At 45.0% G+C, this 21,815-nt stretch overlaps 1 protein-coding gene across 1 annotated transcript in view; it reads right to left on the minus strand.

The window, feature by feature from the left end:
* Positions 1-11,153: 11,153 nt before the first annotated feature.
* LOC126335776 (putative HTLV-1-related endogenous sequence) overlaps positions 11,154-21,815 on the minus strand; it is an 84,384-nt gene continuing 73,722 nt past the window's right edge. Inside the window, exon 3 of the mRNA XM_049999237.1 lies at positions 11,154-11,383. Coding sequence (XP_049855194.1) covers positions 11,154-11,383 — 230 coding nt within the window. The remainder of the gene's footprint in view (positions 11,384-21,815) is intronic.

Raw genomic sequence — 21,815 nt, forward strand, 5'->3', positions numbered from 1 at the left:
GCAGTTGATATAGCACATGAGAAAGAGTCAGTAAATTTCTGGATTTACATATTGAGGAAATCTTGAAAGGGAATAAGCATATTACTGAAATTCCCAAACCATTAAGTTTAGCTACTTTTACTCTTCGTATAGTTGCTAATCTTGAAACAAACAAATTAGCCCCATAACATACACTCCTGGAAATGGAAAAAAGAACACATTGACACCGGTGTGTCAGACCCACCATACTTGCTCCGGACACTGCGAGAGGGCTGTACAAGCAATGATCACATGCACGGCACAGCGGACACACCAGGAACCGCGGTGTTGGCCGTCGAATGACGCTAGCTGCGCAGCATTTGTGCACCGCCGCCGTCAGTGTCAGCCAGTTTGCCGTGGCATACGGAGCTCCATCGCAGTCTTTAACACTGGTAGCATGCCGTGACAGCGTGGACGTGAACCGTATGTGCAGTGACGGACTTTGAGCGAGGGCGTATAGTGGGCATGCGGGAGGCCGGGTGGACGTACCGCCGAATTGCTCAACACGTGGGGCGTGAGGTCTCCACAGTACATCGATGTTGTCGCCAGTGGTCGGCGGAAGGTGCACGTACCTGTCGACCTGGGACCGGACCGCAGCGACGCACGAATGCACGCCAAGACCGTAGGATCCTACGCAGTGCCGTAGGGGACCGCACCGCCACTTCCCAGCAAATTAGAGACACTGTTGCTCCTGGGGTATCGGCGAGGACCATTCGCAACCGTCTCCATGAAGCTGGGCTACGGTCCCACACACCGTTAGGCCGTCTTCCGCTCACGCCCCAACATCGTGCAGCCCGCCTCCAGTGGTGTCGCGACAGGCGTGAATGGAGGGACGAATGGAGACGTGTCGTCTTCAGCGATGAGAGTCGCTTCTGCCTTGTTGCCAATGATGGTCGTATGCGTGTTTGGCGCCGTGCAGGTGAGCGCCACAATCAGGACTGCATACGACCGAGGCACACAGGGCCAACACCCGGCATCATGGTGTGGGGAGCGATCTCCTACACTGGCCGTACACCTCTGGTGATCGTCGAGGGGACACTGAATAGTGCACGGTACATCCAAACCGTCATCGAACCCATCGTTCTACCATTCCTAGACCGGCAAGGGAACTTGCTGTTCCAACAGGACAATGCACGTCCGCATGTATCCCGTGCCACCCAACGTGCTCTAGAAGGTGTAAGTCAACTACCCTGGCCAGCAAGATCTCCGGATATGTCCCCCATTGAGCATGTTTGGGACTGGATGAAGCGTCGTCTCACGCGGTCTGCACGTCCAGGACGAACGCTGGTCCAACTGAGGCGCCAGGTGGAAATGGCATGGAAAGCCGTTCCACAGGACTACATCCAGCATCTCTACGATCGTCTCCATGGGAGAATAGCAGCCTGCATTGCTGCGAAAGGTGGATATACACTGTACTAGTGCCGACATTGTGCATGCTCTGTTGCCTGTGTCTATGTGCCTGTGGTTCTGTCAGTGTGATCATGTGATGTATCTGACCCCAGGAATGTGTCAATAAAGTTTCCCCTTCCTGGGACAATGAATTCACGTTGTTCTTATTTCAACTTCTACTTGCATGGCTCCATCACTTTCAAAATGAAGTCCTCACAGTTGATCCTTAAGGTTCGCAAACAGATGAAAATCGGATGGTGTAAAGTGGGAACTGAATGGAGCATAATCGATGACAGTGAACGCAAGGCGTCGCGTAGTTGCAGATGTCTCAGCGCTCGTGTGTGGTCTGGCATTGTCGTGCTGAAGGAGAGGGTGCTCCATGTCTGGACGAACTCTTCGTATTCGAAACTCGATTACAGCACGCTATTTCTCATGCACCGAACGAAAAAAGTTCAAATGCGTGTGAAATCTTATGGGACTTAACTGCTAAGTTCATCAGTCCCTAAGCTTACACACTATGTAACCTAAATTATCCTGAGGACAAACACACACACCCATGACCGAGGGAGGACTCGAACCTCCGCCGGGATCAACCGCTCAGTCCACTCATGCACCGACAGAGTTATGTTACACACGGCCATGTTACACGTTACACTTCGGAGTCCCCTAGCAGTAGAGGGCTGCAAATATATAGACATGAAGAATAAAGAAGTAAAATGTTAATAACGTTTGTTTTATTTCAAAAGCTTCGAGAGTTTTCTCATTAAAATCCGGAGGCACTGCTTTTCAGCACGCCGTCGTATACTGAACTGGTACGTCAGTCTTTGTGGTGGGGCAGAAACCGGCTATGTTTTGAGACGATCATATTTTTTTCTGGGTGAGCCGTCCCCTGGCCTTCCCCGGGTCCCCACTGGATACACCTTTGGTTATAATGACCAATTTTTCTGCCGCCTGCAACATTTGTCGAAATATTGTTCAGTATAGGAACATGATTCGGCCACAATATCGCAAAATTTTTTTGAAGCAAAGAAAGGTAGCTTAGAGATTAATGCTTGTCGATGATAGGATCGTTATATACGCAGTATAACCTCGGGAGAGTGCTGTACGATATGATCATGTCTTCTGGGTGCTTCACCGTTTTTGTCAAGCAGCGTGTAAGCAGACAGACCAATACGGTATGGAACGAACAATTCTGTTCTGCTCTCTCTCTCTCTCTCTCTCTCTCTCTCTCTCTCTCTCTCTCTTTCTCTCTCTCTCTCTCTGTGTGTGTGTGTGTGTGTGTGTGTGTGTGTCTGTGTCTGTGTGTGTGTGTGTGTGGTGTGTTTGGAGGCGGCGGTTTTGAGTCTTTGATACTTTGCCACGCCTCAACTATACAATTTCTTAAGCTCAATGTTTAACTATCGGGAACATCAAAATTTGCATCTCATTTGTGATCCTCAGTTGCCGCAAGGGAAGGCGAATTACAACTGAGACCTCCAATCCAACTCATCGTTATACGTACGTCATGAGACATACTGTGGAAGTACACTGGAGAGCCAAAGAAACTGGTACACCTGCCTAATATCATGTAGGGCCCCACGAGCACGCAGAAATACCGCAACACGGCATGGCACAGACTCGACTAATGTCTGAAGTAGTGCTGGAGGAAACTGACACCATGTATCCTGCAGTGGTGTCCATAAGAGTTCGAGGAGGTTAAGACCTCCTCTTAACAGCACGTTGCAAGACATATCAGATATGCTCAATGATGTTCATATCTGGGGAGCGGAAGTGTTAAACTCAGAAGTGTTCCTGGAGAAACTCTGTAGCAATTCTGGACGTTTGGGGTGTCGCATTGACCTGCTGGAATTACCCAAATCCGTTGGATGATGATGATGATGATGTTTGGTTTGTGAGGCGCTCTACTGCGCGGTCATCAGCGCCTGGACAAAGTCACAATTGTTACACAGTCCAATTTTTTTCACAGATTAACCTAGCCACTGTCATGAATGATGATGATGAAATGATAAGCACAATACAAACCCCAGTCCATGGGCAGAGAAAATCCCCAACCCGGCTGGGAAGTCCGTTGGAATGCACAATGGACATGAATGGATGCAGGTGATCAGACAGAATTCTTACGTACATGACACCTATCAGAGTCGTGTCTATGAGCATTAGGGGACCCATATCATTTCAACCGCACTTTTTCTGCACCATTACAGAACCTGCATCAACTCGAACAGTCCCGTGCTAACACGCAGGGTCCATGGATTCATGAGGTTGTCTCCATACCCGTGCACATCCATCAACTCGATACAATTAGATACGAAACTCGTACGACCAGACAACATGTTTCCAGTCATCAACAGCGCAACGTCGGTGTTGACAGGCCCAGGCGACGTGTAAAGCTTTGTTTTGTGCAGTGACCAAAGGTACACGAGTGGGCCTTCGTCTCCGAAAGGCCATATCGATGATTTTTCGTTGAATTGTTCGCACGCTGAGACTTGTTGATGGCCCAGCATTGAAAACTGCAGCAATTTGCGGATGGGTTGCATTTCTGTCACGTTGAACGATTCTCTTCAGTCGTCGTTGGTCCCGTTCTGGCAGGATCTTTTCCCGTCCGCAGCGATCTCGGAGATCTGATGTTTACCGGACTCCTGCTATTCTCGGTACACTCGTGAAATGATCGTAAGGGAAAATACCTACTTCATTGCTACCTCGGAGATACTGTGTGTCATCGACCGTGCGCCAACTATAACACCACGTTCAAACACACTTAAATCTTGATAACCTGCCATTGTTGCAACATTAAACGATCTAACAACTGCGCCAGACACTTGTCTTATACAGACGTTGCCGACCGTAGCGCCATATTCTGCCTGTTTGCATATTTGAGTAGCATGCCTACATAAGTTTCTTTGGTGCTTCAGTGTATCACTGCCATGAACTTATAGCTACAAAGCGAATCGAGATTGTGCCTTCCATGTAACTGTTCTTGTTATTTCTAAAAAAAAAAAAAAAAAAAAAAAAAAAAAAAAAAAAAAAAAAAAAAAAAGGCTCTGAGCACTATGGGACTTAACATCTACGGTCATTAGTCCCCTAGAACTTAAAACTAACTAACCTAAGGACATCACACAACACCCAGTCATCAGGAGGCAGAGAAAATCCCTTACCTCGCCGGGAATCGAACCCGGGACCCCGGGCGTGGGGAGCGAGAACGCTACCGCACGACCACGAGTTGCGGACTCTTGTCATTTCTGTGATGCACTGTTGAGATTAGTTGAGTTTGCTGATGGAGTTGACAGACTAGTACTCATCGTCTTTAGGTGACGCAATAGGGGCCATAAAAGGGGAAACGCCACTCGAAGTGAATTCAGCAGTTTGTCCTGCAAATGTACATACCGCGCTCCCGGCCGTTACGACTGTTGGTTTAAATCGCGAAACCGATGCAAGTACTGTTCGAGAACACGCACATTCTTTGTTGAAGACAGGAAGACTCCTGTGGTTTAACCATCGCATCCCTCATTAAAGCCCTGCAGCACGACCTACGGTGAGAGAACGTGTGGTAGATTCGGTTGTCCTGTCCCGTGCGTCATGCGTAACGTAGCTGGTTTTCCCCGCAGCAGGTTCTGCGTGCGCTGGTATACGACCCATTCCAAGAGCAAACGAGAATCGTTACTGATGAGCCCTCACGGAGCAGCACGCGACGGTAAAGTTCATCTACTTCAGCCATGCCTTCCCCCTCCAAGCAAGTTGTTAGCGCCTTTCTCGGAACGACTTGCACAACCATTGTCATTATTCTCCACGTCAAGAACACGCGAATTGCGGCTTCCATGATACAGTAAAAACACGGGAGATTTATATAAGTCCACGTTAACCTCCTCACTCAGCTATGTCACAGACTGTGAAACTTGGACATTGTGAGTGCGTAAAACGAAAAGACGGAGCAATACTGCAACGAAAGAATATGGAAGACCCTTTTATTTTTACAGCGACAGCTCTTTTTTTTTTTTTACTCTTTTCTGTTACAAATATGTAAACCGTTCGTGCAACTTTCGTTTGGAGTAGCAGGAACAAAGGGAGACTTTTATCGAGCTAATATGCCTTGGACGAGTCTTGAAACTTTCTGGCAGATTATGACTGCGTGCCGGACGGCGATTAGAGTCCGAACCTTGCCTTTCAAGAGTAATACTCCTACTGAATGAATATCGACGCGTATCTTACGGATCGCTACTCGCTCTCACAATTTTAATTCCGACATTTCAAAACAGCGCACTCCCCGCTGGATAGTGAAATATCCATTGTGGAAACAATCCTCAAGGCTGTGGCTAAGTCACTTCTCCACCATACCTTTTCTGCCGGTAGTGCTAGCCCCACTAGTGACACAGGAGAGAATCTGTGAAGTTTGGAAGTAGTGTAGATGAAAAGGCAGATGTAAAGCTGTTACTTGGGCTGGGGGTCTTCAGTCGTGCCTGTATAGCTCAGTCGGCAAGTCTGGGTTCGAGTCCCGGTCCAGCGAGGAGGTTTAATCTGCCAGAAACTTCCAATAAATGCTTAAATTTGCGGAGAGAAGGCGTCCACGTAGGCCTTCGGCTGCTCTCTGACTGAAATTGTCAGATTTAGTCCGAACTCGGTTAATGAAGGAATGTCGAATGATGTTGAAATACGCACATCGGCGATGTCAAAGGGCGTTATATCATTACTTGAGGAATAAATATGGAACGGCATGACTTATTTATAGAACATCGCGATGGTCTAGCACTGCTAACTCTTTCTAATTGAAACTTTTGCCTGGACACGTAATAATTTAGAATCGTAAAATTTCACCTTTTTGAAAGAATAAATGGAAAAGTAAGTCGTAACGCGTACAGAAAATAATAAAATTGAATGTCTGTTACTAATGACAGTAAACCTCCCCTCCCTCCCTCTCCCTCCATGTGCAAAATGTCATATCTCCCGTATTACGTGTAGTAAAATGACATAATATTGAAGATTCATTCAGTGGTATAATAGGTGGATACTGTGCTCAAAATATGTTACGAATAGAGTTAACTGCAAGGAAATAATAAATTAAAAACTTGATGCCTCAAGCATAAGTATTACCGTATGAAAAGTGAAAATGTAGTAATCAATATACGTTTTTCTTTAATTATTTTGTGAGGGGTGTCAGCGGGAAAAAAGTTCCGAAAACGTTTGAAATTACGTGTAATATTTGTTGGAAATCACCAATTACTCTCATTCGCATACGCTTGATAAATTCAGTGTGGGCAATTTGCGCGCTGTGAGTTATTCTACCTCAATACATATATGCAGTTCCTAGTTTCATACTTGGCATACCGTATTAAACCGGTAACAGAAGACTATACATCTTAATGAGTAGATTATGCCAATATTTTAAAGTCTTAAATTCGATCAATAATTATATGAAATACTGAAAACCAAATTTTTATTGCCCCTTGAAGCCGATAGATGGGTAACCAGCAAATAGAACTATGTACCGTGCAGCGGTTTAGCCATATAGTCATATAGATAACGATTTATTTAGAAAGCTATACCATATTACAATCGTGTTCTTTCTTCTTAGGCCGGTTTCCGTCTTCTTTGAAACAAATTATAACTACTACATAAATCTCCATTTGTAGTAATTTAGAGGATGATAAAATAAGATCAGCACTTTTTGTAACCATCAACAGAATAGAAGCTTTTTTATTGCTCATATTCTCGGCACACAAAATGGCAATTTAATCGCGTGTAACGCACATTCACGTCTTGCCAGTATGACGGACCGAGGGACAGTGCAAATTCATTTCATCTTCTTCTATGAGATAAAAGTCAGTGAGAAAAAGCATGTGTTATGGCAGGGATTTAAATTACCAGCTGCATCTTCAGTGTAGCGAGCACACACTGTTAGAACAGAGGAATACTTTACTTTCTCATAAAGTTCTTTAAATATTGTTTCGGATGCTACAGTGGGTGTGACAAGATACCCTGCGAAACAAGATAAAATGTTTTATCTCATAACTATTTAGAACCATTAACTGAGAAAACCACTCTAGATGAAAATATGTTAATCTAATGCCAACAAATAGAACTGGCCTCTTTGAGAGTATACACATTGAAACTGGTATCAGTGCCTATGAGACAGCTGTAGCAACAATTACCAAACAACAAAAGACAACTAGAAAGATTTACATTTTCAGTCATATCTCAAGGAGGAACTTGAAATGTTTAGTTCTGGGCAGGATCATAGATTAATGGAAGCTAAATGTTTGGAAATGTGGAAAACTAATCGCCAGGTCTGGTATCTTCTGGGTATGTACCTAGTAGAGCAGTTCATAGTTCAGACGTGCGCTCCATGGAAACTTCAAAATTAGCGTTGGGTACTGCATCATAGGTGTTGCTGTTTCCAAGGGGTATTGCGACATCCCCCGGTGCAACAGCGGCTGCAGGGTAGCGAGAAGGCAGACGTAAACAGCATAATCACAACATACAGGGTGTTTCCGTAAGAGCGTGCAAAAATGTAACAGGGTATACAGAACGCTCCACTGAACAATCTGAAGCGGGGAACCTTGTGTCGGACAAGCCAGTTTACGGAGCTATGGAAGTAAGCTTTTCTATCGCTTTGTCTAGCATCACTGTTTACCAGCTTATTTGCAACTAACATGGATACAAGTGTACACGTACTGTGCTATGTATTTACATCTAGATTTTTATTTCCTGTAAGGAAACAAGGAAGATGAGCCGGATTACTAGGAACTCTTGATGCAGGTTTTGTTTACTTTACTCAGTTGTATCGTATTTACGTTGTCCCATGACAGAACGTGCTATGAATCAACAACAGACCCATTTATTACTCAGTGGTATTTAGAGATGTACATTATAATACGATGGAGCAATACCAGTACGATTTCGCAGAACTCACAGAAGCACATTGCCATGATATTGCTGCTGAAAGGCTGTACAGGGAACGATTTCCTAAGTCAAGACGATTGTTTATTTCTCTCGATCGCAGAATGCGGGATACTGGTTCATTGGAAAAAAGAAACGAGGGACCTGGCAACATGAGGGGCACTCGCACACCGTATTTTGAAGCGGAGGTCAACGAGATCACATGACTTGAATCCCCTTGATTATTTCCTAGGGATATTTCTAAAGTCACTTGTGTTTGAGACCCCAGAGGATACGGAGATGGGATTAGTTGCCAGTATTGTAACTGCCTGTGATGTGATTCGAAACACACCAGGGATATTTGATACGGTACGTCAGAATCTTCTTCGACGATGTCATACTTGTAATGAGGGTGATGGCCATAAGTTTCATCACATTTTTAAGATACTACATAAATGGTACGTTCATTGTGTCAATGATGGCTTTTACAGTTAACTAATCTAAATGAAAAAGTACATAGTAATGTGATTTTATTCCTATTACCTCCTTAAGCTGGCTTCGCTAACCCCAGGTTCCACTCTTCACATTGTTCAATGGAGTTCTCTCTATGTCCTGTTAAATTTTTGCAAGCGCTTACGGAAACGCCTTGTATAGGGGTTGGAGAGAAGTATCGAAATGCCGAGAAATGCATGCTTCAACATAAATGCAGATGTTAAACCAGCCTACAGGCTATGCTGTTGTATCTGAACACGAACGGCATCTGTGCAACGTCCTCAATACGTTGCAAGTATCAGTCGTGATCAGCACAGCGTTCTGCGTACATGTGTGTGGATTACGTCGGAACTAAGTGAAGTCGGACGGCAGATGGTCTGTGCTCGTATGGTGGGTACTTCCGCATCTAAGGTAGCCGAAGAGTTTGGTTTCTCAACGAGCACCATATCGAAGATTTACATGACATACAGGGAGAGCGGAAAAACATTATACGCTAAGTCACAACGCGCATTTGCTGTCACGTGTATGAAGAGCACAGATGCCCACGAAGTTCGGATATCTACGAAACCAGATACGAGTATTGGTGCCTTGCCTTATACACGCACGAGTGGTACTTGGTGTCACTCGCGCAAAAGGGCTGAGGATGACGTGATTGTAGCTTCGAAAATTGTTGCTTGCCGGCCGATATGACCGAGCGGTTCTAGGTGCTTCAGTCTGGAACCGCGCGACCGCTACGGTCGCAGGTTCGGATCCTGCCTCGGGCATGGATGTGTGTGATGTCCTTAGGTTAGTTAGGTTTAAGTAGTTCTAAGTTCTAGGGCACAGATGTTAAGTCCCATAGTGCTCAGAGCCATTTGAAATTGTTGCTTAATAAAACAGCATCAATATATCGGCTGTTGTTATAGTGTTATTACATTTCATCGACTAGTGGCTGTCCCACGCTCCTGAACCCAGGATGGAGCTACATTGACTTAATGCAGGGTTGTCCACCCTTCGCCTTTATGACGGTTAGAACTCTGCTGTGAACGCGTCCAATGACGTGACTGAGTATCTACGGAGGACTGGCAGTGCATTTTCCCTCAACAGCCGAAACAAGAGACGGTAGTGATGTTGGAGTCTAGGGTCTGGAACGAAGTCGACAGTCTATCTCATCCCAAAGACCTTCTGTTGGGTTCAAGTCTGGACTCTGTACAGGCCTGTACATTTCACGAATGTTGTTGTTGTCCACAGACGATTGTCTCACAGACGCTGCTTTATGACAGGGTGCATTGTCATGCTTATGCAAAAAGTCGTCGTCTCATATGTGTTCCTCTACCGTGCGCTGTGCACAGTGCGGTAAAATAGGTTCACATACTTCCAGATTCGGCATTTTCTTAAGTTCAATAAGGAGACAGCAGTCTAACCACACAACAAGTACCCCCGTACGATAACATCGCCTCCTCCATACTTCATGCTGGCACCACACATGACGGCAGGTAACGTTCTACAGGCTTTCAGCAGACCCAAAGCCTGTCATCGGATTACCACAGGGATCACGCTAAATTACTCGTTTACAGTCATTCACTGTCCAGTGGGGTCGCTGTTTACACCAGCTCAAGTGTCACTTAGAGTCGACTACAGAACTGCCCCATACTTTTCAACTTCCTACGCACAGTCGTTTTGATACATGGACTGCCAGTAGCACTTCGGATTCCTTCCGTTGCTTTCAAGCGATTTTTTACAACCGCTCTCCGCATTGCTCGTAGGTCCTTGTCCGTCAGTATCTGAAGTTTGCCAGCTTTTGGTTCAGATGAGGTTGTTTCTTCGCGCTTCCACTTCACAGTCATGCTTTAGAAGGATGGAAATGTCCCGTCTATTCAGGTGACATCCACTGACTAGTCTACTTTCGAATCCAGTAAGCTATCCTGATCGATCCACTCTACTGTTACTGCTTCTCTACTGACAACACAATACTCTCCGCCTCCTTTTATACGGGCGGGTCCGCCTCTGGTGACCCCTGGTGGTCAATTCCCCATTACAAGGAGTCTCCCCTACTATTGATCTGATAGTGTATTGTCCTAATTAGTACAGATGGATTAGATATGTAAAGTCCCCTTCATATTGCGATCAAATTTCACCATTTTAGTAAAATGGTCTTTATAGGAACGGGGTGGGTGGGGGGGGGGGAGGATCATGACTCCCCACGACGTCTCTCCACCCCCACGTCCTCTTGGATCCGCGCCTGCCTCGCAGTGTTGTGAGTTTTGTTGTCCAGCAACGTATAATAACGGGAAAGGTGTACGTACGCTGGCGGTTATAACGAGTTAGGGGCCCCCTCCAGGAAGCATAATCTAATAGGCGTCGGACGTTGAGCAGAGACAGACGGCCGCGCCGGGAGATAGCGGCTACTCCGTGCTGTATGTGTAACTGCGGCGTTGCGTGCTCGGCGGTCGCGTGCGGCGCGGCGCGGCGCGCTGGTCCGTCCCAGGCGGGGAGGTCGGCGCCAGACGCGGCCTTCCACCGCCTTCTGCCGCCGCCACTAAATCGGGAGCGTCCGCCGCGCCGCGCCGCACCGACTGCCGCCGCCTGCTGTATCCGCGGCCTGTCCCGTGTCCCCTGCCCCCATTCTCTGCTCCTAAAGAGGGCGCAGGACACAGTCCAAGCTGGCTCTGTGCTCACGCGCTCTTCTTTTACACGTTATGGGTGCGTAACATGTTCAGTGTACAAAATACACTACTGACTATTAAAATTGCTACACGAAGAAGAAATGTAGATGATAAATGGGCATTCATTGGACAAATATACTAGAACTGACATGAGAAATTAGTACCCAGAAAAACCACCTCTGGCCGTAATAACGGATTGGTACGCCTGGGCATTGGATGGCGTGTACAGGTACAGCTGCCCATGCAGCTTCAACACGATACCACAGTTCATCAAGAGTAGTCACTGGCGTATCGTGACGAGCCAGTTGCTAGGCCACCATTGACCAGACATTTTCAATAGGTGAGAGATCTGAAGAATGTGTTGGCCAGGGCAGCAGTCGAACATTTTCTGTATCCAAAAAGGCCCGTACAGGACCTGCAACATGCGGTCGTGCATTATCCTGCTGAAATGTAGAGTTTCGCAGGGATCGAATGAGGGGTAGAGCCACGGGTCGTAACACATCTGAAATGTAACGTCCACTGTTCAGCCGTCAATGCGAACAAGAGGTGACCGAGACGTGTAACTAATGGCACCCCATACCATCACGCCGGGTGATACGCCAATATGGCGATGACGAATACACGCTTCCAATGTGCGTTCACCGCAATGTCGCCAAACACGGATGCGACCATCATGACGCTGTAAACAGAACCTCGATTCATCCAAAAAAATGTTTTGCCATTCGTGCACGCAGTTCCTCGTTGAGTACACCATCGCAGGCGCTCCTATCTATGATGCAGCGTCAATGGTAACCGCAGCCATGGTCTCCGAGCTGATAGTCCATGCTGCTCCAAACGTCGTCGAACTGTTCGTGCAGATGGTTGTTGTCTTGCAGACGTCCCCATCTGTTGACTCAGGGATCGAGATGTGGCTGCACGATCCGTTACAGCCATGCGGATAAGATGCCTGTCATCTCGACTGCTACTGATACGAGGCCGTTGGGATCCAGCACGGCGTTCCACATTACCCTCCTGAACCCACCGATTCCATATTCTTCTAACAGTCATTGGATCTCGACCAACGCGGGCAGCAATGTCGCGATACGATAAACCGCAATCGCGATAGGCTACAATCCGACCTTTATCAAAGTCGGAAACGTGGTGGTACGCATTTCTCCTCCTTACACGAGGCATCACAACAACGTTTCACCAGGCAACGCAGGTCAACTGTTGTTTGTGTATGAGAAATCGGTTGGAAACTTTCCTCATGTAAGCACGTTGTAGGTGTCGCCACCGGCGCCAACCTTGTGTGAAGGCTATGAAAAGCTAATCATTTGCATATCACAGCATCTTCTTCCTGTCGGTTAAATTTCTCGTCTGTAGCACGTCATCTTCGTGGTGTATCAACTTTAATGACCAGTAGTGTACCTCTATTAGCCTGCAAATCAATCTCCTTCCGCCACTACATACTTTGGGCAAAGTACACACTGATGTGACAAAACTCATAGAATACCTCCTAATATCCTGTCTACCTTCTTTTCCCGGCGTCGTGCAGCAACTCAACGTGATATAGAGTCAACGAGTAGTTGGAATTCCCCTACAGAAATATTGAGCCATGTTGCCTCTATAGACGTCCATAATTACGGAAGTGTTGCCGGTGTAGGATTTTGTGCACGAACAGACCACCCGGTGTGTCCCATAAATGTTCGATGGGCGGCCAAATGATAGCTCGAATTGTCCAGAATGTTCCCCAAACCAGTCGGATGGCGCATTGTCGTCTATAAAAATTCCATCGTTGTATGGGAACATGAAGTTCATGAATGGCTGCAAATGTCTCCAAGTGGCTAACATAACCATTTCCGGTAAATGTTCGGTTCAGCTGGGCCAGAGGACCCATTTCATTCCATGTAAACACAGCCCACGCCATTATGGAGTCACCATCAGCTTGCACAGTGTCTTGCTGACAACTTGGGTCCATGGCTTCGTGGGGTCTCCGCCGCACTCGAACCCTACCATCGGCTCTTACCAAGTGAAATCGGAACTCATCTGACAACACCACGGTTTTCCAGTCGTCTAGGGTCCAACGGATATGGTCAAGGGCCTAGGAGAGGCGCTGCAGGTCATGTGCTGTTAGCAAAGGCACTCACATCGCTCGTCTATTGCTGTAGCCCATTAACGTCTCATTTCGCCACTGTGTCCTGACGAATACGTTCGTCGTATGTCACACTTTATTATGTGTTGCCATTTCACTGAGTGTTGCTTGTCTGTTAGCGCTGACAACTCCTCGCAAAAGCCTCTGCTTTCGGTCGTTAAGTGGAGGCCGTCGGCCACTGCATTGTCCGTGATGAGAAGTAATGCCCGAAATATGGTAGTGTCGGCACACTCTTAACATTGTGGATCTCGGAATACTCAATTCCCTAACGATTTACGAAATGGAATTTCCCGTGCGTCTAGCTATCTCATCCATCTAGCTATCCCATGACTTTTGTCACTTCAGTGGAGTTGACGCGCCGGCCAGAGTGGCCGAGCAGTTCTAGGCACTTCAGTCTGGAACTGCGTGACCTCTACGTTCGCAGGTTCGAATACTGCCTCGGACATGGATGTGTGTGATATCCTTATGTTTGTTAGGCTTAAGTAGTTCTAAGTTCTAGGGGACTGATGACCTCAATGTTGAGTCCCATTGTGCTCAGAGCCATTTGAACCATTTTGAATCGTTTAACTTCATCTGCCAATCTGCTGTGCCCTCGAACGTAGTGGCATCGAGCTTCTGCACTTGTAATACAGGTTTCCATAGCTAAATAAGAAAATCTACAGACTAGTAGACAGATAAAGCTTGTATGTAAATAAGATATTATAAATTAAAAGTCAAATAGGGGTAATGCCGGAGTGGGTTTAATAATGAACAATAAAATAGAAATGCGTGTAAGCTGCTATGAACAGTATAGTGAACGTATTATCGTAACCAAAACAGACACGGAGCCCACGTATACTGCAGTACTATAAGTTTACATGCCAACTAGCTCCTCAGATGATGAAAAGAGCGAAGAAATATATGATGAAATAAAATAAAATTATTCGGATAGTTAAAGGAGAGGAAATTTAATTGTGTTGGTGGGCTGGAATTCGATAGTAGGAAAATACATAGAAGGAAAAATAGTAGATGAATATGGACTGAGGGAAAGGAATGAGAGAGGAAGCGGTGTGGTAGAATTTTTCACAGAGCATAATTTAACTATAGTTAACACTTGGTTTAAAAATGGTAGAAGAAAGTTGTATACGTGGGAGAGACTTGGAGACTCTGGAAGTTTTCAGATTGATTATATGATGGTTAGACAGAGATCTAGGAGCCAGATTTTAAATTGTAAGACATTTCCAGGGGCAGACTGGACTCTGATCAGTGTTTGTTGGTTATGAACTGTAGATCCAAACTGAAGCAAGCCACAGCACCTTCTATTCGCAAGTCCTCCTTCTACGCTACGTGGCGTTACCAACATAAAAACCTAAACGGCCTAGTTACAATGCAGCCGCCATATGTTCGGGTCTCCACTGCCACACCACCTACTATTCGCAAGTCCTCGTTCTACGCTACATGGCGTTACCAACATAAAAACCTAAACGGCCTAGTTACAATGCAGCCGCCACAATTTCGGGTCTCCACTGCCACACCACCTACTATTCGCAAGTCCTCCTTCTACGCTACATGGCGTTACCAACATAAAAACCTAAACGGCCGTATTATCGTAACCAAAATAGACACGGAGCCCACGTATACTGCAGTACTATAAGTTTACATGCCAACTAGCTCCTCAGATGATGAAAAGAGCGAAGAAATATATGATGAAATAAAATAAAATTATTCGGATAGTTAAAGGAGAGGAAATTTAATTGTGTTGGTGGGCTGGAATTCGATAGTAGGAAAATACATAGAAGGAAAAATAGTAGATGAATATGGACTGAGGGAAAGGAATGAGAGAGGAAGCGGTGTGGTAGAATTTTTCACAGAGCATAATTTAACTATAGTTAACACTTGGTTTAAAAATGGTAGAAGAAAGTTGTATACGTGGGAGAGACTTGGAGACTCTGGAAGTTTTCAGATTGATTATATGATGGTTAGACAGAGATCTAGGAGCCAGATTTTAAATTGTAAGACATTTCCAGGGGCAGACTGGACTCTGATCAGTGTTTGTTGGTTATGAACTGTAGATCCAAACTGAAGCAATTGAAAAAAGTTAGGAAATTAAGGAGATAGGAGGAAAAGTTGAAAGAACTAGAGGTTGTTGAGATTTACAGACGGAGCATTGGGCAACTATTAACAAGCATAGGGGAAAGGAATGCAGTATAAGACAAATGGGTAGCTTTGAAAGATAATATAGTGCAGGCAGCAGAAGATCAAATAGGTAAAATGACAAGGCCTAGTAGAAAGCCTTGGGTAACACAAGAGATGTTGAATTTAATTACTGAGAGGAGAAAATTAAAAAATGCAGAAAATGAAGCAAGCGAAAGGAAATACAAACGTTTGAAAATGAGGCTGACAGGAAGTACAAAACTGCGAAGCAGGAATGGCTAGAGGACAAATGTAAGGATTTAGAAGCACATTTCACCAGGGGAGAGACAGATACAGCCTGTAGGAAGATTAAAGAGGGCTTCGGGGAAACGAGAAAAAGCTGTATAAATATCAGGAGCTAAGATGGAAAACTAAGCAAAAAAGGGAAGGCTGAAAGGTGGAACGTGTATATAGAGTGTCTATACCAGGGAGATGAACTTGAAAGCAGTATTGCAGAAAGGGAAGTGGGCGTAGGTGAAGATGAGATGGGAGATGTGAAACTGCGAGAAGATTTGACACAGCTCTGAAAGATCTGAGTCGAAGCAAAGCCCCGGGGGTAGACGATATTCCGTCAGAACTTGAAAGAGCAAGTCATGACAAAACTCTTCCATCTGGTGTGCAAGATGTATGAGACAGCCGAAATACCCTCATACGTCAAGAAGAATGTAGTAATTCCAATTCCAAAGAAATCAGATGTTGACAGATGTGAAAATTACCGAACTATCAGTTTAATAAGTCATGGTTGCAAAATACTAACACAATTCTTTGCCGAAGAATGGGAAAACTAGTAGAAGCCGATCTACCTCAGGGAAGATCAGTTTGGATTCCGAAGAAACGTAGGAACACGCAAGACCTTACTGAACCTACGACTTATCTTAGGTGGCAGGGATAAAATACAGGGAGTGAAAGGTTATTTACAATTTGTACAGAAACCAGATGGCAGTTGTAAGAGTCGAAGGGACATGAAAGGGAAGCAGTGGTTGGGAAGGGAGTGAGACAGGCTTGTAGCCTATCCTAGATGTTATTCAATCTGTATATTGAGCAAGTAGCAAAGGAAACTAAAGAATTAAAATCCATGGAGAAGAAACAAAAACTTTGAGGTTCGCCGATGGCATTGTAATTCTGCCAGAGACAGCAAAGAACCTGGAAGAGCAGCTGAACGGAATGGACAGTATCTTGAAAGGAGGATATAAGATTAACATCAACAAAAGCAAAACGAGGATAATGGAATGTAGTCGAATTAAATCGGGTGATGCTGCGGGAATTAGATTAGGAAATGAGACGCTTAAAGCAGTAAAGGAGTTTTGCTATTTGGGGAGCAAAATAACTGATGATGGTCGAAGTAGAGAGGATATAAAATGTAGACTGGCAATGGCAAGGAAAGCGTTCCTGAAGAAGAGAAATTTGTTAACATCGAGTATTGATTTAAGTGTTAGTAAGCCTTTTCTAAAGGTATTTGTCTGGAATTTGCCATGTATGAAAGAGAAACATGAATGATAAACAGTTTAGGTAAAAAGAGAACAAAAGTTTTCGAAATGTGGTGCTACCGTAGATTTCCGAAGGTTAGACGGGTCCATCACTTAACTAGTGGGGTAGTACTGAATAGATTTGAGGAAACAAGAGACTTGCGGTACAACTTGACCAGTGAAAGTAAAACACCAAGGGTTCACCAGTTTAGTAGCGGAGGGAAGTGTGTGGGGGGTAAAAATCGTAGAGGGAGATCAGCAGATGAATACACTAAGCAGATCCAGAAAGACGTAGATTGTAGTAGTTATTCGGAGATGAAGAGGCTTGCACAGGATAGACTAGCATGGAGGGCTGCATCAAACCAGTCTTCGGACTGAAAAAAAATGGTTCAAATGGCTTTGAGCACTATGGGACTTAACTTCTGAGGTCATCAGTCACCTAGAACTTAGAACTACTTAAACCTAACTAACCTAAAGACATCACACACATCCATGCCCGAGGCAGGATTCGAACCTGTGACCGTAGCGATCGCGCGGTTCCAGACAGTAGCGCCTAGAACCTCTCGGCCACCCCGGCACGCTCGGACTGAAGACAGCAACAATAACAACAACAACATATTCTCCAAAACACACTTGAAATTAGAGATATCCTTTAACATACCATTAAAAGACCTATTCAGTCACAATTAATGAAGTAGCATGGCACGAAAAGTCTTGCTGAAGGCCAAGACAAAACAATAACATATTCATTGAACATAGGAAGGAAACATGAACAACTCGTCCAGTCTCTTTGAGAGAGTGTGCTACTCAGAATTCGCGAAAAAACTTGAAAATACGAAACCAAAAGGTAAATAATCAACAGCCATATGATCCGTGTTAGAAATAGAAGCCCGGATAGGGGTAGCGTGACTAACTTACCACTTCAACATGGACACAGTAGCCACACCAGTCTGTCAAGGTTTACACGGCTGCGTCGTTTGTAAAACAGTAGCCGGAATTACCGCGAGTGTCTTATTCAAAAATTACGTCACTAAACTGAATTGCTCGGTCTGTGGCTACTGCCAAGCAACAGAAGTTCATAGGTACTAGCGAAATGGTTGCCTGACAGCGGCTCTCAGCAGTTTTGTCAACTTGGTTGCCACTTCACAGTAACAGAACTGCTGAAATTTTTAAAAATATCAGGAATCCGATACATTGATATGTAAAGGCATATCGTTGCAGGTCATCAGCATAACGATAAATGTTATCGATATATCTAAACAAATGTATCGACGTACTGCCATAAAAATATAGACCGTGAATTGTAAATATACTGCCAGTTTTAGAGCTTTATAATTAAGTATTGATTACATGCATCAACAAGCTAGCAGCCCCGTAGAGCAAGAACTGAAAGAAAAACGATGCACCTTCACGCTTGGCGATACCCACTGTGCTAACAATGGTAAATGCAGGTAAGTGGCAAAATAAAAGTTGTCCTAAGGGTCCGTCGTTCGGTTTCATCACATAATGGATTTGTCTGGAACAGTTCATGTTGACGTCCTTGTTTTTACATTTCTGCAAACGCCAGCGACCTAAAAGCTGTAGTGTCAAAATTGAGTGGTAAAGTTAAACGTTGCAGTTTCTGATGGTAGCATCGAGCGCCGATTACGTCATCATTTCCCCTCACACGTCTCCGCCCACCGCAAAGACCAATCTCGTCATTTAGATTTTTGTTCATCAATTTCAAACTATTTGTAATGAATGCCGATGTGAAGAAATAGCACATTAGTTGCGTTAAAATTTGTTTTTTAAAGCAACTATTGTGCTGTTTCCTCACATCGGATATCTTGTTACTCCATTCAAACTGCCACCTCCCAGTGCGATCAGACTTTTTCTTTGTGCCCTCTATACTTGCTTCACACAGTCAAAGAGAAAGACTGGACGTGATGAAAGCTCAAAAAGTAATAAGACTCCTTCGCAAAGTATTTATCGAAAATTGAGAAAAATATAATATAAGATAAAAATAGGGGCACTCGACATTGCCATTTCTTTATCAATGTATCGATGTATCGTTGTAAAATGACAACGATATGTATCGATACGTACTGGTAGAACTGACGTAATTTCGTTATATCGATATTTCATCAACAATCCTACACAATAAGCGTCCGCCGACAGGAAGGAGGTCCCGCATCCATTGAAGCAGTGGGTGGCGGTAACAGTCTGTACCGCCCAGTGACGGCCTGGCCTCTCATTTCAAGAATTGGTGAGACTGAAGTGACGCCACTTCTGCGAATACGGCCACGCCTTGTTCTGTGTGGCTTGAAATTTAAAATAACGGTTTGGAAACTTGGCATTTAACAACAATACTTAATCTGTGGTCCTGAAAATTTCTCAGCCCCCACCAGTCGATAGTTCCCTTTTCAGGCTGGCCATCGGTGGTCTCAGACTGCGGGGAAAATTGATTTAACGCCATTTTTCATTTGATTTTCCTTTCATTCTGAACTAGTATGGAAATTGGGCAGAAAGTTCAAATGGTTCAAATGGCTCTGAGGGCTATGGGACTCAACTTCTGAGGTCATCAGTACCCTATGACTTAGAACTACTTAAACCTAACTAACCTAAGGACGTCGATCAGTTGTAGAATTTTGGAACACGTATTATGTTCGAGTATAATGTCTTTTCTGGAGACTAGAAATCTACTCTGTAAGAATCAGCATGGGTTTCGAAAAAGACGGTCGTGTGAAACCCAGCACGCGCTATTCGACCAGAGGGCCTTAGACACGGGTTCACAGGTAGATGCCGTGTTTCTTGACTTCCGCAAGGCGTTTGACACAGTTCCCCACAGTCGTTTAATGAACAAAGTAAGAGCATACGGACTATCAGACCAATTATGTGATTGGATTGAGGAGTTCCTAGATAACAGAACGCAGCATGTCATCCTCAATGGAGAGAAGTCTTCCGAAGTAAGAGTGATTTCAGGTGTGCCGCAGGGGAGTGTCATAGGACCGTTGCTATTCACAATATACATAAATGACCTGGTGGATGACATCGGAAGTTCACTGAGGATTTTTGCAGATGATACTGTGGTGTATCGAGAGGTTGCAACAATGGAAAATTGTACTGAAATGCAGGAGGATCTGCAGCGAATTGACGCATGGTGCACGGAATGGCAATTGAATCTCAATGTAGACAAGTGTAATGTAATGCGAATACATAGAAACATAGGTCCCTTATCATTTAGCTACAAAATAGCAGGTCAGCAACTGGAAGCAGTTAATTCCATAAATTATCTGGGAGTACGCATTAGGAGTGATTTAAAATGGAATGATCATTTAAAGTTGATCGTCGGTAAAGCAGATACCAGACTGAGATTCATTGGAAGAATCCTAAGGAAATGCAATCCGACAACAAAGGAAGTAGGTTACAATACGCTTGTTCGCCCACTGCTTCAATACTGCTCAGCAATGTGGGATCCGCACCAGATAGGGTTGATAGAAGAGATAGAGAAGATCCAACGGAGAGCAGCGCGCTTCGTTACAGGATCATTTAGTAATCGCGAAAGCGTTACGGAGATGATAGATAAACTCCAGTGGAAGACTCTGCAGAGAGACGCTCAGTAGCTCGGTACGGGCTTTTGTTAAAGTTTCGAGAACATACCTTCACCGAAGAGTCAAGCAGTATATTGCTCCCTCCTACGTATATCTCGCGAAGAGACCATGAGGATAAAATCAGAGAGATTAGAGCCCACACAGAATCATACCGACAATCCTTCTTTCCACGTACAATACGAGACTGGAATAGAAGGGAGAACCGATAGAGGTACTCAGGGTACCCTCCGCCACACACCGACAGGTGTCTTCCGGAGTATGGCTGTAGATGTAGATGTAGACATCACACACACATCCATGCCCCAGGCAGTATTCGAACCTGCGACCGTAGCGGTTGCGCGGTTCCAGACTGTAGCGCCTAGAACCGTTCGGCCACCTTGGGCGGCTTGCAATATGATTACATTATCTTAGCCTGCATCTCGTGTTCGTGCGGTAGCGTTCTCGCTTCCCACGCCCGGGTTCCCGGGTTCGATTCCCTGCGGGGTCAGGGATTTTCTCTGCCTCGTGATGGCTGGGTGTTGTGTGATGTCCTTAGGTTAGTTAGGTTTAAGTAGTTCTAAGTTCTAGAGAACTGATGACCATAGATGTTAAGTCCCATAGTGCTCAGAGCCATTTGAACCATTTTTTGAACTACATTATCTTAGACTCATCGAGGAGATGAAGTATTCGTCTTTCCATTATTACCCTAGTGGTCTCTACGACAGATAAATTGCAGCATCAAAGATGAGATTAGTTGGAATGACCGCCGGCCTGGTTGGCCGAGCGGTTCTAGGCGCTACAGTCTGGAACCGCGCGACCGCTACGGTCGCAGGTTCGAATCCTGCCTCTGGCATGGATGTGTGTGATGTCCTTAGGTTTAAGTAGTTCTATGTTCTAGGGGACTGATGACCTCAGAAGTTAAGTCCCATAGTGCTCAGAGTTGGAGTGACCCCCTGGACTCAAAACCATAAATTGATAGCCCTATCCACGCCTTAAGCGAAAATCACTTAAATTATTCAATGTGCAGTCCCACCACTAGTTTTAGACATTACTGCAGGAACTA

The sequence above is a fragment of the Schistocerca gregaria genome, chromosome 2 (assembly GCF_023897955.1).
Source record: "Schistocerca gregaria isolate iqSchGreg1 chromosome 2, iqSchGreg1.2, whole genome shotgun sequence".
Taxonomy (NCBI): Eukaryota; Metazoa; Arthropoda; class Insecta; order Orthoptera; family Acrididae; genus Schistocerca; species Schistocerca gregaria.